Consider the following 27,848-nt stretch of genomic DNA (forward strand, 5'->3'; position numbering starts at 1 on the left):
TGACAACGCGATTTCAACGTTTGACGCTGTAGGCTTGTCGTAGTTGCGAGAGCCTGACCTCCTCTCGTCTCCCATAGGCGGGTCTTGTTGTCATGGCGGTGTTTTAAACAACGGTCATTATATCTTTGTCATACAATGAAGAAGTTCGTATTATATGACATGGTCATTTCCCTCAAATCACCAAATTCGTGCGAATTGAATCGCTCATACGATAGATGAACGAAGGCTGTGTAGTCTAAACAAGGAGGACTAACGGATACTGTTTTGGTCCAACCTAGCTAGCATTTTAGCTTAGTCAAATTAGCCTTCGTATTTTTAATATGCTGCCCTGTCATCTAGAGCAGGTTGGATCCCCTATAGACAGTGTTGTTATGGAAACCAGTTGATGTTGGGTTCGGTTGGTTCGGTCCTGGGGTTCAAACTCATCATCATTTTAATGTCGCATCATGACGTCACATCCATCACACAGGGGTCCCAGGAGCGAGTGGGTCGTCTCAGAACCGAACCATAAGATACGCAGCCGAAGTGCTTCTGCAGGACCCTTTCAGACCCAGGTAATCACGACCATAACCCCATAACTAGACTGTCTATAAGCCATGCAACTCTTTAACTATGTAGGTCTACAGCAGTAACGTTACCTACACACACACGTGTATGTAGTGGGACAGAGTTTCTGATCAAACCCACTGTATGAAGGACTGTGACCTTGTTATATGCTGTCGATCCATGTAATGCATTCTGCATTATCATAGATGATGAATAAAAAACAACCTTGCAACGCCAATCCTGAGCCCAGCTACCTCACTACTGCTTTTTTCAGTGCATTATTTAGGATTAAAGTTTATGCACATACAAACTCGTGATAAAATACGTCATGTATACCTGCAAAGATAACGATAATCAGAACAAAGCCTGCCAACAACAAAGCGTACGCCCACAGACTTGGCCTTCATTCATTCACAAATTTGATAAATGGGCCCTCTGTATATTCTAATAACTCCACTGACTTGAGTCTATGAATGCGTATTCTCTCCGTCGTTATTATTCAAACCTTGAAACGCCAAATAGAAAACCCAAGTTTTAAATGGCCAAATGTTGTCAAAGTCTGACTTCATTTGTGTATGCCACGTGACGGCGGGGAGGAGAGGGTGCCTTCGAGTCTAGGACGATAAATAATAACAAGTTGTGTCGTTTTCTTCCTCACCACAGTTGCTCTTCAACGAGACCATCCCCTCCAGCTCCTCCAACCGCGCCTCTCGCGCCGGGCCCCCGTCGCCCATCGTGATCGAGAAGCTGGTGCCGCGCTCGGAGGAGCCGGAGCGTCCGGGCAGGTCCCGGAGCTCCGTGAACTTCTCCACCCTCTCCGAGGAGCGTCTGATGGCCGCCGTGCGGCTGGCCAAGCGGGACCTCCGCAGACGGCGTCAGGAGGCCCTGAGGAGCTCGGCCGCCACCGCCGCCGCCAGACCCCCGTCGGAGGAGGAGTCCGCCCAGGAGACCAGCAGTATGGACTCGGAACAGGTCGGTACCCTTGATGGTTCTTTGTTCAATCCCCGGTCCTTTGAGTTGGGGTGTCATCGCTCATCAAATGACACGCATGTCAATCACACGCAAGTCAGTCACTGAGTCATCACTCAGCAGAGCCTTGTTCCGGTTCTCAGGAGTGCAATGGGTGCCCAATGGGTAATGGACATATATACATACATACATACATACATACAAACATACAGGCATATGTTTTGCCTGCATGTGTCTATGTACAGTATGTCAATTATGGCACCTATTGCACTCATTGCACTGACCATCCCTGGAAGGAGGGATCCCCCACGCTGATTTCCATACCAAGATTTCTTCCTTCCTATTTCAGGGAGTTCTTTCTTGCCCACTGGGGGGCTAATACAAATGCAATTGAATTGAATGGAGCTCTTTATTGTAGGAGAATGAAGCCAGTTTCATGTCGGGACCGAAGACTTCCAGCCCCAAAGAGAAGGCAACTCGATCCGGGGCCAGGTTCTTAGTCCAGTCCCCCCAGAGGATGCCTGTGTTGGCTGGGTTTGGTCAGGGCAAGTCCCCCCCGACCAGAGACCCTGGTCTGGGTCCCTCGGCTCGAAGCCATCAGCCGCAGCTGAGCCGGGAGATCCAGAAGGTTCAGAAGGAGCTGCTCGTCTACATTGAAAAAGTGGAAAACCGAGGTATACGATTCAGATGATTTCCTGGTGAAAGATTGGCTCTGGGCCATTTCACATCAAAAATATCTGTTGTGTAAAGTTGTTTGAAAAAGTAGAGATGTTCCGATACCGATACCAGTATCGGCAATTCCTCAGATACTGCCTAAAATGTAGAGTCGGGTATCGGCGAGTACGCAAGTCTACACGCTGATCCGATACCATCATTTGACTAGCTAATTTACCGCACAGGCAAAGAAAATCATAGTGTTATGCTGCATTCTTTAAAGGTCGGAGCTGGAAGGTCAAAATTGGGAACGTGTCGTCTCCAACATGCGTGCGTTCGAGCTATGTCGAAAAATCATGGATGCTCATGCTTTACTACAAGAATACAAATGTATTATTATATTTATAGATTTGGATGTAAAGGATCTAGTTCTGAAAAAAAAGTTTGATGACAGGAAGTGAACAGCCTGTACATTGCTGTCATCGTAAGAGAACCCTCCAATAAGAACAAGCGCTATGAGCAGTTACAATGCTAGATGCTGTGTACGTGCTGCGTACAATACTCAAGTTCAGGAATCAATAAAAAATGGTATCTGAACATCTCTAAAACAAAGTTCAGTATGTTTTACGACGTGTTACTTCAACACCAGGGCAAAAAGCAGAGGAGCCTTTGGAACAAGAGGAGCAACAGAAGAAAGAGGTTCACTGTCAGAGACAGGCTGCCTACTCGGCACGTATCATCTACGGCCTTCAGCAGCAGGTAATTAGATCCGACCCGCGTCGCTTCCACTCGCTAGACTCTGGGCAACGGTTTGCAGTGAAACCTTGGGTACTATATATTCTGCCCTGTTGTCGTCCAGGTCAAAGACATCCAAGAGGAGATGGAGAAGCCGTGTCCCCAGAGAGACCGGAGCGCCAAGAAGGTGTGTTCAAATGCTAACCGCCGCCCTGATCCACTGCGAAGGGCATCGCTTGTCCTCCTCTTTTTGTGTCATCGATGTCACTCACTTCGTGTTTGTTTGCTCAGTCCAGGGCCGTGGACCGCTTGGCAGCGGCCCACAGATCAGCTCTCAGGGCCATGCGGGTCTTCACCCAACAACTATCGGAGCCGCCTGTGGGCAAAGTGCCGTCCCATCACAGAGAGCTGAGCCGGCTCCTTCGCCAGCTCGCCCACCGCGCCGCCGCGGTGGAGGTGGACCCCGGGTCGACGGTCCCCTCCACGGCTCTGGAGGTCCTGCAGAGGCTGGAGGTGAGAGGGTCCTGCTGGTGGTGCACGGCATGGTATACCTGCCGAGACTGGTTTTATACGTTGTTTTAAATGGATTTGATTGGTTTGCTTGTTGCTAAGAGTACGAGATGGTTAATGCTCTCAACTCGGATACAATTTCACTGCTGCAGCATGTATGGTAAACAATGTTTACCACTACTACTACTCTCTTGTTTTATTATTTCTCATATTGTGTAGAATCTACACAATACACAGTAATCGTATTGCGTGGAATCGACACAACATTGTGTCGAATGTACACAATATGATTCTACACAATTCTACACATTATCACTTGTTTTTTGTAGAATCCAAACAATAGGAGTACTGAAGAAATGGAGGGAAAAACTCCGTACATACATCTATCTATCTATCGGTTTTGCATATTCGTATTTATTTTCAGCTCTCTTTAACTTTCTTTACTATCCTGTATTTCTTCCGCGGTGACGCCCCAACCTCCCTTCTGGGCTCGACCGAGCCTCCCCCATCTCATCCTATCCCTGCTCGGCTCACTGGTTATCTGACTGGGTTCCTGTGTTCCCTGCAGACCCTGGACTCGGCCTTCAGTGAACAGGACCGATCTCAGCAGAGACAAGCCCCGGCACGCCGCTCCACCCCTCCTCCGCGCCACATGTCCACCCCCCGTGCACCCGGGGGGGCCCCCCTCGGCAGGGGCCCGGGAAGGCACAAAGCTGTGGGACCCAGGAAGAGCATTCACGGTAAACACGCAGGGCCTGCTCAGAATGACACTGCACTCTATAATCACATTTACATTCAGGGCTTATGGCATTCGTTTTCATCCAAAGCGACCTACATTAAGTGTTCTCTTTCTTTGTCAGAAGAAAGAGAAAAGATACATTGCTGTCAGTACAGTAAGGATGTTCATAGAACCAAGTGCCAAGAACGAACAATTGTTAGGTTAACCCATTCCCTGTACACTACAAAGATAGCTAGGATAAGATGCTACACGTTGCATATCGTGTAGCATCCAATAAGTACAATTAGTCTAGGTGAACTCAGAACAAGTGAGTCTTGAGCATTCAAAAGCTTCAGAAGAGACTACCTGCCCAGAATGTTGTGTTTCTGCAGGATAGTGTAGTAGAAGCTTAGGTCTGACGCTAGACAGCTCTACCCTTTAATGACATGGATCTAAATGTCTTAAGATTCATGTAACCTTACAAGTGAGTTCAGTACAAATACGGTTTCACTCCTTGACTAGCAAATCGTAAAACAAAACCTGTGGAAAAAAAGTTCTATTCAGGACACATCAACATTGACAAACTAGCAAAAATGAAAGGTTGCCTGCATGCAATTAAACCTAAACAAATGTACTTATTCTAAGTTGCTTTGGATGAAAGCGTCTGCTAAATACCCTAAATGTAAATGAATTTACTGTAAGTCACTCTGGAAGTGTCAGTACTCTGTTTAATATATGTATATAATTATCATCTTTATAACAATTTACAATTCAGTACTCAGAAAGCAGCTTGACTGTGTTTGTTTTAGTCACATTTCCCCTTGAGGATCGTTCCATATTTCAGATTCACTTCTGTTTATAGCATCACCGGGCGATAATATTCAAGAGCAGAGAATCAAGTGGCCGTGCCTGCTGCTAGGTGCTGTTATATTTTGAATCACACAAAGTGCTCTGGGTGGCGGAGCGGGCCATTTATCTCCTGTGAATCAGAGAATCACTCGAGCCTCCGCGTGCGGTTGTGTTCGGGCCCCCCGCGGGGCCTCAATCACTGCAGCGGCCGCTGGAAATTGATAAGGAGCCGTGATGCAATGACAGGAAAATGGCCACCGGAGCACCAATCGGCCGCTTGGACCCCCCACCGTTTATTTCACAAGTGGATGACTCCTGCTGGCTCTGGTGGAGGCAAATCACTCCCTGTGGGAGCGGGGGGAGAGAGGGGGCGAAGGAGGGAGAGAGAGGGAGAAAGGGGAGGGAGGGGGAGAGAGAGGGTGAGGGGGAGAGAGAAAGAGAGAGGGAGGGAGGGAGAGAGAGGCAGAGAGAGAGAGAGAGGGAGGGGGAGAGAGGGAGGGGGAAGGGAGAGAGAGAGAGGGTGGGAGAGAGAGAGAGTTAGAGAGAGAGGGAGGGAGGGAGAGACAGGGAGACAGAGAGAGAGAGTTAGAGAGAGGGAGGGAGGGAGAGAGGCGGAGAGAAAGAGAGAGAGGGAGGAGGGGGGAGAGAGAGAGGGAGGAGGGGGGAGAGAGAGAGAGAGCGCACAACCACACCTTGATGAGCTTCAAATGCACTCCAGAGGTCCATGGCAACAAAAGCATTCGTAACCAACGTTCAAACGGAGGACGGGCGTGACTGCGGAGCACTCTGGTGGGATTAGTGTGTCCAGCCCCGCTGGGACCACCAAAGCCCCCCCCCTACCCAAGTCATCTCACGGCCCCCAGCCAGCAGCGGGGGGAGAGGGGGGTGGGGGGCTGATTGCCAAGTGTACCGGCCAGTGCCTTCCACCCCCGTCAGCTCTCTGCCCCCCCCGTGGTGAAGCCAGTGTCCGGGGCCACTGAATGTTCGGTAACGGCTCGAATGTTCGCTTCTCTTCGTGTTTATTTATTTTCGGGGCTCTCAGGCAGGAGGAGAGCCCCTCCTCCCAGGCTCCCCCCCCGCGGAGCCCCCTGCCAGCCCGGGGGGCGGGGCCAGCCTGTGGGGCGGAGCCAGGCGCTGCGGGCCGGCCTGGAGAGCGTCCTCCAGCAGAGGGCGCTGCAGGCAGAGAGTCGGGAGCAGCCACAGACCGGAGGAGGAGGAGAGAGAGAGAGGAGCAGGGTAGAGGCACCACCCTACACCGTAGTCCTTCCATCATCCAACACTATAGTCCTCCCATCATCAAACACGCTAATGTCATATACTCAATTTTCAAAATATACTTCTAATTATATTCATATATTTTATTAATATTTTAATTATAATTCTGGGAGAATTTGCTGCCAAGAATTGTTTTCCTTATTTTTTTTTTTTGAGAAAGTATTATACAGAACAGCTCAACACCATTTTGAAAGAAGAAAAATACAAAATATAATACACAATGTCAATCAAAAACAGTAAAGAAAATAATAGTTGTCTGGAAGTATTTCTATGTTCAATCTAAAATATTTGTATTGGGCATTCACAACTATTCAAAAGTGTTCTCTTCGACCCTCAAAAAGTATGTCATCTTTTCCACCACAAAAACGTCTTGAACAAGTTCCAGCCTCTGTTCCTGCTTTGGAGAGCTCACATTGAGCCAAGGAATTATTTTAATTTGAAACCCTGGTTTATCCTTTTGTCCCTACCGAGCGGTGAGATGTGTCCGCTGTTACCTGGGTTTTTTTTGGACCCTATGGGTTTGGGTATTATGTATTCATGTGCAATGTAAAATGTGAGGCTCGATGCACGCACACCAGCTGCTCTTTGATACTTAGCCTGTGACATGCAATACGTGCATACAAGTATTTCCTATATTGTAAACAGTAGTTGTGACTGTAACATAATTGGTGTGCTTAATTAATGTTGCCTTGTTATTATCTGAACATAATATCCTGTGATGAATGATCAGCTGCCACCATGCAGGCTTAGTTAACGCGATGTGTACATTTGCAAGGTATTTAGGATTTAGATAACCGCGTGAAGCATTTAAATCCCGTAATCCCCCAAGGATCCGCCGTTCATCTTAAGAACTTTGTGTGTGTGTGTGTGTGTGTGTGTGTGTGTGTGTGTGTTTGGACCGGTGTGTGTGTGTGTGTGTGCATGCGTGCGTGCGTGTGTGTGTGTGTGTTTGGACGGGTGTGGGTGTGTTTGTGTGTGTGTGTGTGTGTTTGGACCGGTGTGTGTGTGTGCGTGCGTGTGTGTGTGTGTGTGTGTGTGTGTGTGTGTGTGTGTGTGTGTGTTCGGACAGGTGTGTGTGTGTGTGTGTGTGTGTGTGTGTGTGTGTGTGTGTGTGTGTGTGTGTGTGTGTGTGTGTGTGTGTGTTTGGACCGGTGTGTGTGTGTGTGCGTGCGTGCGTGCGTGCGTGCGTGTGTGTGTGTTTGGACGGGTGTGTGTGTGTGTGTGTGTGTTTGGACCGGTGTGTGTGTGCGTGCGTGCGTGTGCGTGCGTGCGTGCGCGCCCGTGTTTCCCCACCTGTGGACGGCGTTTCACCGGCTCTGTTCCTTGGTCTCTCCCCAACAGAGCCACCCAGTGCGGGGCGACGCGGGCTTCCGCCAGCCCACCGTGTCCTCCCAGCTCCGCGTGAGCCAGCCCCCTCCCCAGAGGGAGCCCCCCGTACCCTGGGTGCCAGCGTCACCGCACTCCCCCCCCCGACCCACTCCGAGGTGGGCCCTCTCTACCGCTCTCTCTCCTCTCTGGATGCCAAAGCGCTGTCTAAATGGGGTCCATGTTAGGGCTGAGCCATTCATATATTTTTCATTCTAATTAATCGTTTAGGATGAAAGAAAATCTTTTTTTTAATAAAAGGTTCAATATCAGCATGGCATCATGCGCTGAAAAGAGTGAGTGTGTAGAGTTTGCTTAAAGTCTGTGGTGACCAAAAGCAGCAGCACATCACATTTATTCCAGCGTCTTAAAGTGAGGCACGCAGCAGAGTGGGAGATGTGTGTTATTTATTTTGCTTTCGTTAATCATTGTTATTCTTCAAATAAAATCCAAACGTAAGTTGTTTTTTTTTCACTTGCAGAAAAAAATCTATTAAAATCAATATTCGGGTTTGGTTTGAGAAAATGTGAGATTTTTTAGGCCAAATCGCCCAGCCCGAGTCCATTTACCATTGACCATCTACCTGTGTGCTGGCCGGCGTGTGGTTTAACGGCCCTGTTGACCTCCCGCAGATCCCCTCATGGAGGCAGACCGGAGCCTCGCTGCCTCTTCTCCCCGCCGAAGGCCCCCCCAAGCCCCCCGAGGCCCAGCGAGGCCAGGGGCCCGAGGGCGGAGCAGCTCATCCTCTCAGACCAGAGGAGTCGAGCCCAGGACGAGGCCCTAAGGTCAGGCGCAGACTGATTGCTCTTTTTCAAAAGGAAATTGCTGCGTGGACGACCCCTGCACCCCAGGGTGCTCTTCGCTGGGTCCGTCTGTCCATCCCCAGAGCAAAAAGAAAGAAAGAAATTATTTGAATGCATTGGTCTGATTCAAAGTTAATTATTGCCAGGGCGTTTAATGGAGGTGCTGCTTCACTGAGGCGCTGTTTCAGTTTCCTTTTGTTCAGGGAAATTAACCCAGTGTCTATTCTTAGCGCACACACACACCCTCATGAATATGTATCGCCTGAGTAGCTTTTTTGTATTTAATCAAATCCCCCATTCCAGGCCACCGTGCGTTTTCCATTTTTTCGTTTTAAACCAAGGCTTAGGTCAAACGCCCTGGGCCGTGACTAACGAGAAGCCTGACTTGTGTTCCTGTGTTTGTGTGCCGCGCTCGTTGCTCCGCGTGCGGCCCTGGCAGACAAGCGTGGCTGGAGAGGACGACCATGCAGAGACTCTGTGAGCTCGACCAGCTGAGCCGCGCGGAGGCGGAGCACATCCACAGACTGCGGTACGGCGACGTGACTACTGTTTAAGAGTGGAGGGGGTCCGAGAGGCAACAGTGAGGCGAAGCGAGCGGCATCACTGTTGACCCAAATCCATGGTCGTTACGTTTACGTACAAAAAAAGTAGCTGTGTGCACATCCCACCTTCTGGCCAGGTGCAGGACAAATAAAGTGATGCTGAGTGACAGAAATGTAACGTCCGCAGCACTGCTTAAGCTCCCATATATAATAATAAAAAATGAACGGCTGTTCAAAGGATAGATAAAACTTTATTAATCTACCGGAGGGGAAATTTCTATGTTACAGCACAGTAGCAGTGGAAGACATAGGATATAATACAATCCCATAAAAATACTAAGTAATACTAATAGATGCTAAAGTAAACGCTAAAGTAAGGGCAAACAGAACAGACAGAACAAACAGTACATACAAAAAGTATAAACAGGACAAACTGTATAAACTGTATAAATAAATTATAAAGTGGCCAAGAGCCAGTACTTCACAGTATGTTAAAGTGTGTAAATGCAATGTAAAGTGCCAAGGCTTTCATCAGTGGGCCATAGTCTCAATCACCACTGTGTTCCCTCTGCGGGCCTCGATTGTGACCCAACATACGCTAATATACTTGAAAGTCTTGGAGATCGCCACTTCAACACGCAGTCACCTGTGTGCTATGCATGTAATAAGCCACGTGAATATGTCATAGGACTGACATACACGTCTTTGAATGCAGATTAAAACACTACACGAGCAACGGCCTTTGGTTAGTTTGTTAAAGATCAAGACACGTACTCCATAGAACCGTAAACAAGTGTCTTGTTGTACTGCATAAACAAGTGGCATAGACCGGAAAAATAAACCACCCCAAACAAATTAATTCAATTCAATTACACAATTGCCTGCGTTTACTGCATTGGCTCTTCGGACACATTGAGTTGTGGCAGGCGCAACATATCATTAACCCTCAGAAGTGCTGTTTACTGCAATAAGTCCTGCTTAATTAGCCAAATGACACGGTGTATATTGGGGAATACATCAGCATACGTTTGTTTACGCCAATGTTTTGTGGAAACCCTTTTGTCCTTCGTCCGAAGAGGAGGAGGAATTAGCATGCGGCCCACCGCGGACCTAAACGCAGCAATTGGGCTGGGTGTTTTGTCTGAACGCCTGTGTCTACGGCATTCTATATTCAGAGAAAATGAAGGGCAATTTCTGACCCATTTCCCTGTGTGCGGTTTGCATTGTTCATCTGAACACTGACTCACTGAAACGGCCGTGTTCGAGCGGAGATGAAAGCGTGCTGAATCACAGCGCTGCACGCCTGTGAACACATGTTGGTGATTGGCCCGATGTACCGCTGTTGTCTTTAAACCCGTTATGTCGTGGTGTTGTGTTCTCGTGTTGTCTTCCTATGATGCCATGCCAACAAGGTGATCGGTGTCACAGTGGGTTTCCTGTACCACAGCGGGCTGCTATCACACTGTTTCAGATTCAGATTCAGCTTTATGGCCAGGTTTGCCTAAACAAACAAGGAATTTGACTTCGGTAAACCCTTTGCTCTCAAAGTACAACACTCACTTAACCTATTGTTAATATCTAAAAAAAAAAACAGAAAGAACAGCACTAAATATAAATATACTGTTAAGTATGCATTATAACAATACACCAGAATTTACTAATTTACAAAAAAGAATGCATGACCATGTTGTGTTTGCGATACACTGCGAGTTATGTCTTATTTGAATGTGTTTTTCTGTGTGTTTTTCTGTTGTATTAACGTGGTTCATGTGTCGTCCAAGGTCGGAGGTGGGCTCTCCAACACGGTGGGCCCAGAGAGCCCAGCAGGAGGCCAGAGACAAGATCCAGCCCCTGTTGGACGAGGCCCGGGTAGAGAGAGACTCACCCACTCACTCACTCACTCACTCACTCACACACTCTCTCTCTCTCTCTCTCTCTCTCTCACACTCACTCTCTCACACTCACTCACTCACACTCACTCACTCACTCACTCACTCACTCACTCACTCACTCACTCACTCACTCACTCACTCACTCTCTCTCTGTCTCTCCCATTCACTCTCTCACACTCACTCACCCACTCACTCACTCACTCACTCACTCACTCTCTCTCTGTCTCTCACACTCACTCTCTCTCTCTCACTCACTCACTCACTTTCTCTCTCTCTCTCTCTCGTGCGCACATTCAGTATTTTCTAAAGAGGCGCACCCACACACACACATAAAAGCACTCAGTGTTTTCTAAAGAGACAGACACACACACAAACACACACACACGCGGCCTTGCTCTTACACACACACACACACGCGGCCTTGCTCTTACACACACACACACACACACACACACACGGCCTTGCTCTTACACACACACAAACACACACACGGCCTTACTCTTACACACACACACACACACACACACACACACACACACGGCCTTACTCTTACACACGCTGTGTTTCCCTCCTTGACGTAGCACTTGACGTAGCGTAGCAACAACTTCTGCTCCTCCTCGTCGCTCACCCTACAGGGGTGAAAAATCAATATCTTATTTGTCATAAAAGAGAAGTCCATACCGCCGGCTTTATACCTCCAGATTTACTCTCTTTGTGTTGGTACTGCCATCAGGACATTCAAAGTCCTGTGTTCTGACCAGCGCGACGATGCTCTGTGTGTCCCATCAGCGGGTGGGGGGGGCCAGGCGGGAACGCAGCCCATCGCCACGGCAACGGAGGTCTGGGCAGGAGAGGGTGAGTCTGTCTGCTGGCCTTTAAGAAGAACACCTTCTACAGTACAGTAGTAGTATGTGTGTGTGTGTTTATATTGTAGCTGCACTTTAAATGCTTAATTGAATTCAATCAAAACCATGTCCACCACAGACTGAAGACAGTCTTTTCATAGCGTATGGCGTAGCGATCTGTATGGAGTGCTGTTTCTAGCCCGCGGCAAATATTATTGACACCAAACAGTGAAAAAAAAAAACGTCAATTATGAAATGAATTCCCCACAGTCATCATCAGTCTTTCTAATGGCAGGCCTTTGGGGACTAAGTAGAGAATTATCGAGTGGTGCAGGGTTTGGGAGGGATGTGTGATGAGATCCCTTATTGATCCCTGTCAATATCAACCTCTCGTCTACAGGGAATCGTGGGAAGAGCCGTCGTGGGTTGGTTAACGCTTACTCAATGAAACCCCTGCTTCATTGAAAGGCGTGTGTGTGAGTGTGTTTCAGGTAGAAACACACTCACACTCAAACGGCCGCTATAGCGGTAGTATCTGAAAGGTTGTTGTGACGATCACTATAGTGCAACCCGGGCGTTTGTGATTCTATTCATCCTCTCCGCTATAGTGGAACCCAGACTCGTGATTCTATTCATCCTCTTTGCTATAGTGGAACACGGTCGTTTATTACTCTATTCATCCTCTTTGTGGTCTTTGCTTTGGTGATGTCCTAATGTATCTGTGGAGAGGATCTTCATCTGGTCTGGACAGCTGACCCCACTGCTGATTCAGAATCAGAACAATTGATTGAAAAGAGTACAATTCTCATCCTTGGTTCCTCAACAGCCACATTGGGGCAACAATACATGATAAAGTAAATAAGATAGTAAAAATAAAAGTAAGTAGCAGAAGTGGTGGTGGTACCAGCCACGGTGTGGATGTGTTCATGCAGTCATTCCCCCCCCCTTAGTGTGTGGAGATCTTAGATATGTTGAGTGTGCGTCAGTACATCAGCTTCTATTTACAAGTGTCATGAAAAGCAAACTAAATCAACGAGAGAAAATGAGAAGGACATGAAAAGCAGTTCCATGTGGTGTTGTCTAAACGTCACGCTCAATAGAACAATTTGGACCCTGATTGTGCGTTCTCCTTCTCTCCCTCCCTGATTGTGCGTTCTTCTTCTCCTCTCCCTCCCTGATTGTGCGTTCTCCTTCTCCTTCTCTCCCTCCCTGATTGTGCGTTCTTCTCCTTCTCTCCCTCCCTGATTGTGCGTTCTTCTTCTCCTTCTCTCCCTCCCTGATTGTGCGTTCTTCTTCTCCTTCTCTCCCTCCCTGATTGTGCGTTCTTCTTCTCCTCTCCCTCCCTGATTGTGCGTTCTTCTTCTCCTTCTCTCCCTCCCTGATTGTGCGTTCTTCTCCTTCTCTCCCTCCCTGATTGTGCGTTCTTCTTCTCCTTCTCTCCCTCCCTGATTGTGCGTTCTTCTTCTCCTTCTCTCCCTCCCTGATTGTGCGTTCTTCTTCTCCTTCTCTCCCTCCCTGATTGTGCGTTCTTCTTCTCCTTCTCTCCCTCCCTGATTGTGCGTTCTTCTTCTCCTTCTCTCCCTCCCTGATTGTGCGTTCTCCTTCTCTCCCTCCCTGATTGTGCGTTCTCCTTCTCTCCCTCCCTGATTGTGCGTTCTTCTTCTCCTTCTCTCCCTCCCTGATTGTGCGTTCTTCTTCTCCTTCTCTCCCTCCCTGATTGTGCGTTCTCCTTCTCTCCCTCCCTGATTGTGCGTTCTTCTTCTCCTTCTCTCCCTCCCTGATTGTGCGTTCTTCTTCTTCTCTCCCTTCTGTTGTTTATGTGTTCTTCTCCTCCTCCTCTCCCCCGGCAGGCGGTGGGGAGCGAGGACCAGGTGAGCGCGGCGCTCCTGGAGGAGCTGCTGGACGAGACGGAGCGGGCCGCGTGGGCGAGCGAGGCGGACGTGGCGGACCGCCGCAGGCTGGGGGCCCCCACCCTGGAGAGCATGCTGCTGCGCATGGAGGAGATCCAGGTGAGAGGAGGAGGAGGAGCAGGGGGGAGGAGATCCAGGTGAGAGGAGGAGGAGCAGGGGGAGGAGATCCAGGTGAGAGGAGGAGGAGCAGGGGGAAGGAGATCCAGGTGAGAGGAGGAGGAGCAGGGGGAGGAGGTGGAGGAGATACAGGTGAGAGGAGGAGGAGGAGATCCATGTAAGAGGAGGAGGAGCAGGGGGAGGAGGTGGAGGAGATACAGGTGAGAGGAGGGGGAGCAGGGGGAGGAGGTGGAGATACAGGTGAGAGGAGGGGGAGGAGATCCCTGTGAGAGGAGGATGAGGAGGAGGAGAACCAGGTGAGAGGAGGAGGAGGAGGAGGAGGAGATCCAGGTGAGAGGAGGAGGAGCAGGGGGAGGAGGAGGGGGAGGAGGAGGAGGAGGAGGGGGAGGAGGAGGAGGAGGGGGAGGAGGAGGGGGAGTTAGCGCTGCTAACAAGTTAGCGTCCGGCGCTGGTTATTGACAGCGTTTGTCTGGCGGCCGCAGCGAGAGGAAGAGGGAGGGGCGAGAGGAAGAGGGAGGGGCGAGAGGGAGAGGGAGGGGCGAGAGGAAGAGGGAGGGGCGAGAGGAAGCGATGTGTTGTGATAAGGTCGTGTCTGTCTGCGTGACTGCGGTCGGACGGCTCTCATTGATTCCACGTGTCTGTGTGTGTGTGTGTGTGTGTGTGATTGTGTGTGCATGCCTGTGTGCCTGTGTGTGTGTGTGTGTGTGTGAGCAGAAGGACGAGGACGCGGTGAGGAGACGCTTCGCTGCCATCCCCTACGCGGACCCTCCCCCCTGGAGCAGCGCTCCACAACCAGGTACCACGGGGATGTGAATGAACTATTAAACATTAAATATTGACCATCACCCTCCTTTACAACCTCCTGTGTAAATGCAGAGGATCGCTCATTTCCTGTCTCCACTACATCCATTTCAATGTTTTATTGATGAATGATTTTACTTTCTTGCGGTTCAGCGTATTTCCATTTAATGGGGGCGGTGTGTAGATTTGAGTGCCCTCGAGCGTTGAGGAACACCCTCCCTCCTCAGCCACCAATTCCACCCTGCTAAAGGCCGCTGTGTTCCCCACAACGCACCTTTTAAAACAGCCTGTTTGGCCTGTCCAGTACACACGGCTGATTTATGTACATGGCTCCCACCTTCTCTCCCTCCCGTTCTTTTGGAAAAAACCTTTCCAGTGGGTTTTCCCTCAGCGGACCAAACCATTCTCTTATCGTTGTCTATTTTGAGTGTATCCTGTCTTCTGTGCCGTGTCCTGCCCAGGGATCCAGGGTCAGGCGCTGGGCTCCTGCCCCGCCTCCCCTCAGCCCATTAGACTGACCCGGCCGGTGCACAGACACAGCCCCGTGCCCCACATCGTACTGGAGGAGCCCGTGGAGACCGGGTAGGTTCCCCCCCCCCCCCCCCCCCCCATGCATTATGGATTCACCCCGGCGAGGTCGTCACTAGAACAGCAGTTCATTCTGTTCATGCTTAAATGGGTGAGACCATTCTGCACGGGGAGGGTCGACGCCGGCGTCCATTTAGGGTTTGGTACGGTCGATGCTAATGCGAATATTGATGTTTTTATGCTTTGGAAAGTACGGTAAAAGGAAGATAATGGTGACATTCAAAGTGATCCTGTTTCGTCAGCAAATCTCTTGAGGGGAGGGGGGAGGGGCTCTCACACATTTTTTTGGAATAAGAAATCACATAAACAACCAGATGAATTAATCTGTGGCCACTTAATCACTCAAAGAGTAATAACCTTTCAACATAAATATAAAATGATTATTAGACGTTCTACATAGAAAAGTAATTGTTACTGAGAATTCACCATGGTTTTGAGGTTTGAGAGGATATTGTTGACGTTTTGTAATGGACTTGACTTCCAGACAGGCATTGTATTTGAGTGTTTAAGTGCTTTCAGAGGACGTCCATTGCCAGGCATCATATTCCCCCGATACATTACATTCTAGCACGTTCCCATGGATTACACAGATTAAGTAAGAAAATAGTTGTCCGCATCAGTACCTAAGACCTACGGTAGTCAAGGGGTCAGAGTACGTACTTCTTCTACTTCTTCCTCATGTAGGACTGAGGGCAGGCTGGACACCTCCGTAACGGTGACCTCTTGAGGTTCAAAGTGGAATTACGAGACACAACGGCCCGGTACTCGCTGAGCTAGCTGCTAACTCTGGCAAACCTCTCTGCAGCACAATACATAGACGTCTTTGACAGAACATCAAAACGGTTATTTCTTCACATTCTGTAGAGAATTATAGTTTGTATGTGAATTTCTAACACAACCCTTCATGTAGCACCTTTTAAAGCTTCGTATTTGACGGTAATGTGTGCTAACACATCATACAAAAGACTTCCCCCGGGTAGAGCTGTCGAATGTTCTCCGAGGCGCGATGAAAGCCACCGTGTCGAAATCCCCCATTTTTCCTAAGAGCACAAATGACACGCAAAGTTAAGAAAGTGCAAAGTACGGAGTTAATCTTTAATGTTCCCCTTCGTGTCGCCGTAATCTCTCCCCCACTGGGATCGCACGCTGCTCCCCGCTTCAACTCTCCCGCTGAGCAGTTCCACCCTGGGCTCCGACTATTCCTGGCTCTGGGAGGGAGATAAGGCCACAGACAAAGGGAGAGAGAGACAGGGAGATGGAGAGAGACATAAATGGAGAGAGAGAAAGACAGGGAGATAGAGCGACCTGCAGAGAGACAGAGATAGAGGGACATACAGAGAGAGACAAAGAGATTGAGGGACATGCAGAGACACAGGGAGAGAGAGAGACAGGGAGATAAAGGGACATACAGAGAGACACAGGGAAGGAGAGACAGAGATAGAGGGACATGCAGAGACACAGGGAGAAAGAGAGACAGAGATAGAGAGACATGCAGAGACACAGGGAGAGAGAGACAGGGAGATAGAGGAAAATGCAGAGAGAGACAAAGAGATAGAGGGACATACAGAGACACAGGGAGAGAGAGAGACAGAGATAGAGGGACATACCGAAAGACACAAACCGAGAGAGAGAGAGACATACAGAGACGGGGAGATGGAGAGACATACAGCGAGACAGAGATGGGGAACCTCGTCCGCCCAGAGCCCTGACTGCAGCTGCTTCTTTCTTTGAACAACAAGCGAGTGTGGGGGAAACAGTAGCTGTGGGGGGGGGGGGGGGGGGGGGTTTGTCAGGGAGAGGGAGGAAACAAGCTAACACGTTGTACCTGACGACCCGGGGTGAGGTGTGATGGCTCCCTGTCCCCCTCCCTCGCTGAGAGGGTTCCTCTCTGCCTGGGGTTTAATTAGACTGCAGGGTCAAAGGTCACTAATTTAACCATCCCTCCAATCATTAGGGTCTAAGTTACTGACAGGAGTTAATTTTGGATAATTTATCTTTTAGGAATTATATGGTTCTGTATATTTTATAAAATGACGTTCTGATTTAATTATATTGTTGTTATTTTGTCTTGTTGAACGGCAGCTAAGATATACTTTTACAATTAAGGTAAATCAATTGTTATAGAGTATATTACATTATATAAACATTAAACTGGTCTATAATTGCCTCCAAAATAGTATAGATCACTACAGAAGTAGACAGCCTCTATATTCTTTGTCGTCTTTCAGATTATTTACTTATTGCAGTACACATGAGTCAAAACAATGAATATGGATTTCCGTAACACATGAACTCATTCATCATGTGCGAGGTGTTCCGTCCGGACTGGAAAAAAAAAGGTGGGGTTGTGCTGGCCCGGGAGGGTGTGAGGCGTGGGGGGGGGCAATAGGAAGGCCAGGGCCCTGACTTGCTGACACATGCAGTTCCGGAGCATTCTGCAGCATCATCATCTTTCAAGGAGCGATTCTGGCCAAGACTGGACGTGTACAGAAACACGGAAAATGGCAAAGTGTGCATTTCTGGATGGACGTGTGTCATAATAGGATTGTTGTTACATTTGGCAGGCACACTGTGGTTGAAAGGAGGCGTGTGTTGTTTTTCGTCCTTTTTCAAAGCGTTGACAGGTGGAGTGTGTTTCTGCTGGACATGTTCCCATACACATCTTGGCATTAGGGTCTGAAGTTGGTCCAAGGGCAGCCTAGGGTTTCCTGGGTGGCGGCCTTTTGCTTTTCCTTTCACTGTGTCAAAGACCTCTCTTCGTTGTCCCAGTGGTTGTCCAATGGGGTTCTGTATTCTCCTAGGGATACTTGTTTTTTGGAGGGTCGATACTGAGGTTATTTTAAACTCACAGTGAAGAGGGCTGGCGAAATGTGTTATCAGTTACGGGAAGTGATATCATTGAAAACATCACTATCGGTCGGCATTGACTACAGATTTGTCATTTTTGGCTAAAAGCTAGATGAAATGTTACCCATTCTGTCTTTAATATTGGTTTCCAATATGGTAACTAAATTAATCTGAATAAAAACATAGTTTGGTAAGTCTTTCCAAGGACAAACATGGTTAGAGAAGCACCACCACAGATTCAGCCGACTCATTTCCTTCAGGTTTCCCATAATGCAACGTGGTCTACTCTGGGGGGCGGTCTCATCAGACGGCGTCCCCTCCCTCCCCCTTCCCCCCCCCCCCGTCCAGACGAGCAGGCCCCAGGTGTGGAGGTGGGGCCCCAGGAGGGTCCCTCCAGATAATGGCTGGCGTGCTCTGAGGCCATTTGTGAAGCGCGTGTGAAATACCACTTCTCACGTCGGGCCCCCATCTGCACGGTCACTCAGAGGGAGCGAGCGGGCCCCTGGTGGGCCCCTGGTGCAGCTGTGTGCCCGACCGACCGCTCTCCATGGATGAGCAACACCGTAGGAATCCGCCCGGATACAGCAATTCGGTGCCACCTTAAGGTGCTCCGAAGTAGCCAATCAGAAACGCCGAGCTCCTCGTGGGACGATGAGGCAATCTGTCGCTTCTGATGAACACCTTTTCCGCCATTTAATATTTTAACGCGTGATAAAGGTTTTCCTTTTTGGGTTTCATTACTTTATACCTCCGTTAGGTGGTAAGCAGCGACTGCTGTGACTAGTATTGAAAAGCTGCCAATGGGCAGACGTCGGGAGGTTAAAGACCTCCGCTAAATCGCCCGATTAATCCCTGCTCAGTAGCGGTTAACGTGACAAAGTGAAAATAGTCGTGTGGAGGAGAGAGAGTCTGGGGAAAAAAATCTGGATGCAGGAAAGTTGACGACACCCTGCTAATTAAGTCCTCCTTGAAACATCGCCTGGAGGGCATCCCAGACGACGAGCAACGCTGCGGCATTCATCAACTGCCGAGGCTTAATGCCAGCCCACCTGGCCCTCTCCTTCCAGATCACCGTTGGATCTCGGTAATCCCTCCGTCGTTTTGTCGACTTGCTCGGCGTCGGACGCGACAGATCTCCGATCAGGCGCACGCCGGGGAAGAGGCAACGTCGGGCAGCAGCTGTTGACGAGGACGCTCGTTAGCCTGTTTTCCGAGCCCTGATTACCATTGTTTACATCCCGACGGCGCCCAGCCCCAGAGAGGCCCCCAGCCACCTGTTTGCTTGTGCACGTGTGTGCGGGGCCTTGTGTGTGCCTGAGCTATGGGCCGCGCCCGCAGCCCACCCAGTTGTCCTGCGTTCCGTTTCGCTGAGGTTAACCGAAGCCACCGTTTACCGGTGGCCCGACCAGCACCAAGGCGATGGCGTGCTAAACACCGGCTAAACGCCAGTGATCTGTTTTGGGCCAAAGCCAGGCGTTTGAGGGTGGTAAATACTGAGTGATGGTGGGGGGGGGGAGAGGAGGTGCACCCCGGGGAGCCGACGGTTATTGAAGAATTACTCTTGGCTAATGGGAGTAATAAAGAGAAGGAGCGGCGTGGAGCAGTGGAGTCTCTCTGGTTGTGGTTTATTGTCTCCAGGTGCGCAGAGAACCCTGCCGCCTTCCGTCCTGCGCGGGTACCGGTTTGTTCGTTAGTGTCATCACTTTGTGTTTAATAATTGGCAACAGGTGTTTTGATTACAGTATTGTGCGCACACCTGTGGCGCACATCTGAACACACAATCACGTGTGTGTCTTTGTGCGTCTGGATAGAGATGAACACGTGTTTGTCAGTAGAAGCGGCGTGCAGAGTGATGTTATCGTGGAAAAGCGGGATATTCACCAGGGAATGAGTGTCTCCCAGCGGATTGGTGAATGTACCTTTTGAAGATATGGGCTGCACATATTTAAGAACGAGGGAAGCTACTACTGAGACATAGGGGGAGAGATAAAGTCTTCAAACACCTCAGTCCATCAGTGCTCTACGTGTCGATTTAACGAATGAATAATTGTTTTAGTGTATACTACAGTGAACACCCAAAAATAAACAAGATAGCACTTTTTGCCTGGATTTATTTGTTTTTATTATTTTTTTATTATTTTATTAAACCGCCATTATATAGCGGTTTAAGCCGGACAGTTTGCGATGAAAACAATATGCCGAGTTTAAGATCTCAATCATGGGATATTGCCATGGGATATTGCCATATATATATGTGAGGGGAGTGGTAGGTCTGGCAACCTGCTGGCTCCACCCCCAAGCCATACATGGACTTCCTCCCCTTAACGAGGCAAGCGTGGGGATCATTGAGCTGGGGTGCTGGGGCTTAAACAGGCTGAGGCTGAAGTTAGGGCTTGGGGATTTTGGAGGGCTAGCACACTACAGACAGGAGCTGTGTGATCGTCTGGAGTTGCTGTACGGCCGACGGGGAAGAGATAGGTGGATATATATATGTATATGTCAATGTAAACCACCCAATACCGTTATAGGGGCAGTGTGGGTAAGTTCAGAGGGTGTTGATTGCCAGCCAACAGGATTTGGTTCAAACCTCAATCGTCCAGCTGTCCTCCTGCCTGCTCACGGCGGTGTGATGTCTGGTGTTAACTGGAGTCACGGTGACATGATAAGAGGTGGTGAAGGGTGATGCGGAGGTGAGACCTGCAGACCCGATTGGTCCCCCCTGGCACGGCTGAGGCTTCCCTCGCCCGTCGGCCATGCCTTCTCCAGGCGGGTTATTGAAACGAAATGGCACAGGGAAATTGCCTCTCGCTAGAGTCACGGCGAAACCTATGCAACCTTTCAGCCCCGTGCCGCCTTTTCATTTTCATCTGAATCACAGGCCGCACCAAGGCCAGTAAAGGCCCATTGCATGCCATCAAAACCCGCCACCCTGCACTTTACAGCTCAAATCGGTTTGGAATAGCATTGATCTCTCTCTCTCTCTCTCTCTCTCTCTTGACTGCTCTGTCTTGACTGCTCTCTCTCTCTCAGCCACCACCGCCCCCGTCGCCACCACCACCCCTTCCCAGTAACACTATTCTCTGCGTTGGTTTTGTGACAGCCCTGTCCCGTTTTAAAGGCATGTATTCTATTACATATCATGTGGGAGACGTGTTCTTAGAGGCGGGCAGGCCTTACCCACGTGGAGGGAGCACCGGCTAAAGGCCAGCCCCCCCCCAAGCACCCCGAGGGTCTCCTTCACCCAGCGGCCATCCCGGTTCCATTTTGGTCCCGGACGCTGGCTGAGGGAGCTGGGCGGGGGGGCAGATGTATGATTGAGGATCCAGAGGAGAGCGTCTTAAGGCTTTAGCCTGGTTTGGTTTAGCGAAACACGCACACTAATGGACACAGATTGCACGGCCTTGTGAGATCGTTATTAAGGCTGCCTGGATGTTTCAGAGCGTGTGGTCGTTTGAAGGAGCAGCTCTTTGTCTTTCTACCTCTTTTGTTTGTGCATGTAGGAATGAAAATAAGACGTCATCTAGCATCGCACTACTTGCTTATTTTATTTTCTCTTTGAACCTCAAACATGAAATGTCCCTGGCTGGGTGTACGCGGTCATCCCTGCCCTTGGAGGAAAGGTATCCCTGCGTGGTGCTTTGAGAACGTGCTTCTTGGCATTAGATGGCAGGCTGGGGGGGAACTGGCCCGAATCAACCGCCCCGGTGTAATGACTGAAGACCCTTCCTGGAGAAACTGGCGTCGGTGGCGGTGGCGCTTTGCAGAACAAAACCATCCAGTTCACCTGTCCTCCCATATCCCCACCCCACCGACACGGTCCAAACCCAGACCACCGCAGCCAGGGACGGGGTGGGGGGCAGCGACACAATATACCGGCACTCTGTCTCTGCTCTGGGCAAGGGCTGCGACGCTCTAAATTTAGCACAGACAAGCTGCTGCAAGGGAGAGAGGGGAGGGAGAGAGAGAGAGAGAGAGAGAGAGAGAAGGGGATATAGGGAGAGAGGGAGAGGGGGAGAGAGAGAGAGAGAGAGAGAAGGGGATATAGGGAGAGAGGGAGAGAGAGAGAGAGAAGGGGATATAGGGAGCGAGGGAGAGGGAGAGAGAGAGAGAAGGGGATATAGGGAGAGAGGGAGAGGGGGAGAGAGAGAGAGAGAGAAGGGGAGAGAGAGAGAGAGAGAAGGGGATATAGGGAGAGAGGGAGAGGGGGAGAGAGAGAGAGAGAGAGAGAAGGGGATATAGGGAGAGAGGGAGAGGGGGAGAGAGGGGGAGACAGAGTGAGAGGGGGAGGGAGGAGGAGGGAGAGAGGGGGGAGGGAGGGAGAGAGAGGGGGAGAGAGAGAGAGAGAGAGAGAGAGAGAGAGCGACCCGACTGCCTCGTTTACCCAGAGGATTACGAACCCCCAAAACCCAGCTGAGCTCCCCCGCCTCCCACCCACCCGGGGTTAGTGCCAGGCGGGAGAGCGGCCCAGTTCCACGCCGTCCCCCCACCCTCTAAACCGCTGTTTCGCCTCTGGAGCTCCTCGTCTGTGGTGCAGCCTGACGGGGGGCCCGTCGCCGCCCCCAGCCCCCGGTAAATAACGGGGAGCAGCCGATCGGGTGGAAAACATTTTTTCCGTAGGATGGGAGGGGAAAGTACCGCCTTGTTCGCCTCTGATTGGTTAGAAGGGCTCTCCTTTAGTTCGTGTTTCGATTAGCCCTAGCTGTTTGGGGGAGGTCAGGGTTATGGTTAGGGTTAATCCTAACCCTAGGGTTAATCCTAACCCTAACCATGTTAGGGTTGATCCTAACCCTAACCATAACTAATGGGAGGAGAGCCATTCTAACCAATCAGAGGCGAGAAAGGCGGTACTTCCTCCTGCCATCCTACGAAAAAAAAGCATTGCGACTGGGTGCCACGACTGTGTGTATTATTAGCCTCCGTACGCGATGGCGCGCGGCCAGCGCCCGACGTCTGGACGGCGCCGGCAGCGTGGGAGGCGTGCGTCTGCGTGTGATCTAAACATTGAGCGTGTGATAAACCCGTCTCCCGCTGTTTCCACAGCCACAGCGCTCTGTCGGAGAGCAGCCTCACCGCGGACGGGGAGGCGGCGGGCTCCCAGGACGCACCTGGGCTCCGCGTCGGGGGCACGGCGGCGGTGTTCCCGGGCCCGGCGGCGGGGGACGGGGCCGGCCGCACGGTGGTGACGGTGCCGGGCGCCACTCTGAGGGACATCCGGCTCTACCGGGAGGACTTTGACGCCTACCTGCGACTGGTTGCTCATGAGCCCGTGGGCAGCTTCAACCCCTGGGCCATCGCCGACAGGTGACTGACGACAGCGACGCGTGGCGCTCGCCGCACGCGTCCCGCAAGTACACAGTCATTGGTTGGAAGGGGGGACGTCATGCCACCAGGTGTGAGTGTGATTGGCCGTTACAAGACGTTTGGAAATCTGCTTTTTACTGTGTTTTAGTGACATCACAAGGGGGGGCGTGTCCACCTAGATGTATGATGGATAGATGAGCGACATTTGCCGCAGTCCACTGGGTAGGCTGGTGGACTTATCTATCCAGTGTACACCTAGGTGGACACGCCCACTTGTGATGTCACTAAAACACAGGAAAAGGCAGATTTTCAAATGGTTTACAATGGTTGATCACACTCACACCTGGTGGCATAATATCACCCCTTTAAAGATGCAGGCCCCGGATGTTGGTAAGATATGTGGGTAAATGTAGGTTAAAATGGGCCTGTTGGGGAAGTATGACCATGCATCCCGGTGTCTATTTGAACCGGGTCGTGTTGTATGTCACGATGCTGCCTCTGAAGTCATGGGAGGTCATGACATCGCTGCGTTTAGCAACGACCGGGGACCAGATTAGTCTCATCCCCATGGGAACCACAACCTTGGGGGCTCTGTGTTGGAACGGCTACAGTGGTTGTGTTTCTAGAACAATACTCCTACTGACACAACTGTTGATTTATCACACGCACACCAATTCTAGAATTGGCTTTGGAGGAGCTCCTGCAAGAGTGCATTCTGGGGGGAGCCTGATGCCAGGCTCTCCCGCCTGGCATCACATTGTGATTCTGAGTGACAAATTGCAAATAACTATTGAGTATTTACACACGTTGAACCATACGTTCTAAAACGAATTGCACTGAAGATTCATAGCAAAAAAAGGCCTTTAACCGGTTTAGGAGGGGATCCTCGTTTGTTTAGTGTACGTTGATATATGTTCAACATACGCTGTTCGTTTAGTGGTTGAATGATCTGTTTGTCGTTATTCAATACCAATTATCGGCCGACTTATTGAGTGTCCTCCTTGGTTTCCACCCCCCCCACCGCTCCCCTGAGTCTGCTGGATCACAGCACTGAGTAGGAGTTGTGATTATTCACTGAGCCCAGGGCACCGCGTCCTATAGAGCTAGCGCTGCGGCGGCGAGCAAAACCGTAGCGCTAGCAGAAAGCCCTGCAGGGCGGGTGGCTGCTTGCGAGCTACATGTAGCCGCCGCCGCCGCAGTTCACCTCTTGCCCACACACACACACACACATTTGCATACTAAAGAGAATCTATAAGTTGGTGCAATGCAGATGATGAGGCAGACTCTTTCCTTTCTTTCTCTGTCGTCTTCTTCTGTCGCTCTCTGGGTAAGCTTGGAGCATTTGTTTCGGGGGCAGGATGGTCTCGGGTTTTAGGGGGTTTGAGTCCCGGCAGAAAGGTTCTGGGTTGGTATCCAGTTGTCTGCTGTCCTGCCTGTAGCTCATCCCTGGGGACGATGACTTACCAAGCGCTAGCTGCTTCTTTAATGATATTATGGAGGGCGTGTGGCTGCTGGCTCAACAGCCTCGCCTGGCTGGGTCAGACTGATCGGACTCTGGGGGAGGCTGTTCACCTGGGTGGCGCATCGGGCCATCGCCTCCACCCCACACGCTCGAGAGAATCTCTTGACGCCCGCTCCTCCTTCCACACTTTACCAACTCTGCATTAAACCGGTTTCCACCGGTCATCATCCCCCTGTGTCCTGGGGTCGCGGGGGGGACCCAGGGTGACGACCGGTGGACCCTTCATCATCACCCGTCACCCATCATCACAGGCTGATGACCTTGGCTCCCGTGTCCTGAGGTCGGACACAGGCTGATGATGAGGTCACCACAGGCGGACGACCGGTGTTCACGCCACCAGCCTGTGTCCGACCCCAGCACACAGGCTGGTGGCGTGTGCACCGGTTCCTCTCTTAAAGTGTAGCAGGAAGAGCAGTGAAGCCACCAAGGGGGCGTGGGGCGGGAGGTGCTGCTATAGACATGCTCCTCAATACGTACATTCTAAAGTCTCCCGGGGGAACGGAGCTAAACGGACCAAACAGTTAGAAGGACGCTTTCGTTCCGCTCTCTGGCCGTAAGCCGAGCGGTAATGCTGTCGTCGCCGCTCCCGGGTTGGATCCATTATGCGAGGCCGTATTCGGGGACGGGGTGTAGGAGTGTGAAACGCTGAAATAATTGTTTTGCGTGAAAGTTGGGGGAGCACAGGTCTGGCGTCAGCGCCCGAGGGAGACAGACACCTGCGCCGGCGTCTCGTTACCGGGCGGAGCGGTTCATCCGGTGGAGCTGAATTCTCTTCTAGAGATTTCTGTTTGGATATGAAAGACTGGAAATTGTGTCTTTGAAACCAACTAATTATATTTTTTTGATGGAGACAGAGCGAGAACAACACACACTGCTCTTCTCTCTGCGGAGGCATGTCTGCAAGGTGGAAGGCTGATATGTCTCTCTGTCTCTCTCTCGCTCTGTCTCTCTGTCCGTCTCTCTCTCGCTCTGTCTCTCTGTCCGTTTCTCTCTTGCTCTGTCTCTCTGTCTGTCTCTCTCTCTCGCTCTGTCTCTCTGTCAGTCTCTCTCTCTCGCTCTGTCTCTCTGTCTGTCTCTCTCTCTCGCTCTGTCTCTCTGTCCGTCTCTCTCTCTCACTCTGTCTCTCTCTCTTGCTCTGTCTCTCTGTCTATCTGTCTGTCTGCCTCATCACTGAGGTCTCGTCTGGTAACAGATCATAGAACAGCATATTACTCGATCTTGAACCAGCTAGCAGAGAGTCTACGGGCTATTTAAAGCTCACTTTAATGATCTGCGATGCGTCTGTGTATCGCTCGCGCCCGGAAGCCCCGATTAGTGTGTGAACACACAGAGCGAGGGGGGACGGGGGAAACGCAGGGTTTACCCCGACTCTGGAGTACTCTGTTTACCCAGCGCTGTAGAGCTCCCGCAAACACTCACGCTAGTGCTTATGCTGGGCGAAATATTTTCTCAGTTTTGGTTGTTTGTGTTTTGAAAGAATTCTCCTCTCAGCGCCAAAGTCAGTTTCGGTCGGTTTCTCTCCGTAACGGTGGTTTGGTTTCTCATCATCCCCTCATTAATAGTTTTGCATAACTCCCTGAGCTTACTGTAATCCTTTCTTTTTAAAGATGGAATGTGTGCCTTCTTCAGTATGGAGACAGTGTGTCAACAGTGTGTATGTGCATCAGATTGAACGTAATTACAGATTCAATTTGTTCCAGCTATGTCAACACGGGCTGGACCGTCCTACTTATGAAAGCCTCATGTCAAAAACAGAATGTCCCCAGAGTGCTGCGGGTGGCCGTTAGCAAAACAACACAAGTAATATCGCGAAGAAGCCCTTAATTCGACTGCAAATCGATGCCACTCGATTTGTTGTTCGTCGTAAGAAATATTAGCAAATGTCAGATGTTGATAATTCCGTCAGCTCCACTTGAAAGCCCCACTGGAAAAACACCAATGACGTCTCCTTTTCGATGAAACAACCATTCTCCTTTTCCATCACGCCTGGTCCCTTTCCGTCCCGATCTAAAATAAAGCCCCAAAACACCCTCATTCACTAGGGTGACTTAATTGCCCGACGTTGGGAACCATTAGTCCGACACAAAGTCTGTTTTTGTGTTGCTGTTTTATAACATGAGTCACCGGTCATAACAACACAACACGTCCGCTGTGTTCCTGAAGGTTTGCGTACGAGCCTGCTCATCATCCTCGTCTTCCTCATCTTCCACCGGTCTGAGCTGTGTCCCGTAATAAAGCTTAAGATTCATGTCCATGTTCCTTTCTCCTCCTCCACCTCTTTCTCCTCCTCCTCCTTCTCCTGGTCTCCAACTCCTCCTCCTCCACCTCTTTCTCCTCCTCCTCTTTCTCCTCCTCCTCCTCCTCCTGGTCCCCATCTCCCCCTCCTCCTTCTCCTTCTCCTCCTCCTCCTCCTCCTCCTCCTCCTCCTCCTCCTCCACCTGGTCCCCATCTCCCCCTGCTCCTCCTCCTTCTCCTCCTCCTCCTCCTCCCCCTCCGGGTCCCCTCCTCCTCCTCCTCCTCCTCCTCCAGCCTGGCGGAGCAGCTCCTGGAGGAGGCGCTGGCGGGCGTGGCGGTGGAGTTCCAGGACGCCTGTGAGGACTACGCCGAGGCCGTGTTCACCTCCGAGTTCCTCCGGCCGGCCCAGTCCCCCCCCGGGCCAGCCCCGCCCGCACCGTCACTGGGCCTGGGGTAGGGGCGAGGCGGAGGCACCACCAGCACCTCCTCCTCCTCCTTGTCTCCTCCTCATCCTCCGTCACTGGGCCTGGCGTAGGGGCGAGGCGGAGGCACCACCAGCACCTCCTCCTCCTGGCCTCCTCGTCCTCCTCCTGGTCTCCTCCTCCTCCTCCTGGTCTCCTCCAACTCCTCCTCCTCCTCCTCCTCCTCCTCCTCCTCCTCCTCCTCCTGGTCTCCTCCTCCTCCTCCTGGTCTCCTCCTCCTCCTCCTGGTCTCCTCCTCCTCCTCCTTGTCTCCTCCTCCTCCTCCTCCTGGTCTCCTCCTCCTGCTCTCCTCCTCCTCCTCCTCCTCCTCCTACTGGTCTCCTCCTCCTCCTCCTCCTGGTC

General features: G+C 50.9%; 1 protein-coding gene across 1 annotated transcript; it reads left to right on the forward strand.

Moving 5' to 3' along the window:
- The first annotated feature begins 267 nt into the window (after positions 1-267).
- kiaa0753 (KIAA0753 ortholog) lies at positions 268-27,767 on the forward strand. Its single transcript, XM_079731208.1, has 18 exons — positions 268-554; positions 1,210-1,518; positions 1,934-2,189; positions 2,819-2,928; positions 3,029-3,091; positions 3,196-3,417; positions 3,983-4,154; positions 6,024-6,217; positions 7,598-7,740; positions 8,254-8,406; positions 8,864-8,953; positions 10,748-10,835; positions 11,648-11,713; positions 13,554-13,712; positions 14,445-14,526; positions 14,993-15,113; positions 23,007-23,267; positions 27,319-27,767. The coding sequence occupies exons 1-18, from the start codon at positions 447-449 to the stop codon at positions 27,479-27,481; spliced, it is 2,760 nt and encodes a 919-aa protein (XP_079587334.1). The 5' UTR covers positions 268-446; the 3' UTR covers positions 27,482-27,767.
- The last annotated feature ends 81 nt before the right edge of the window (positions 27,768-27,848 follow it).

The sequence above is a fragment of the Pollachius pollachius genome (assembly GCF_949987615.1).
Source record: "Pollachius pollachius genome assembly, chromosome: 3".
NCBI classification, from domain to species: Eukaryota; Metazoa; Chordata; class Actinopteri; order Gadiformes; family Gadidae; genus Pollachius; species Pollachius pollachius.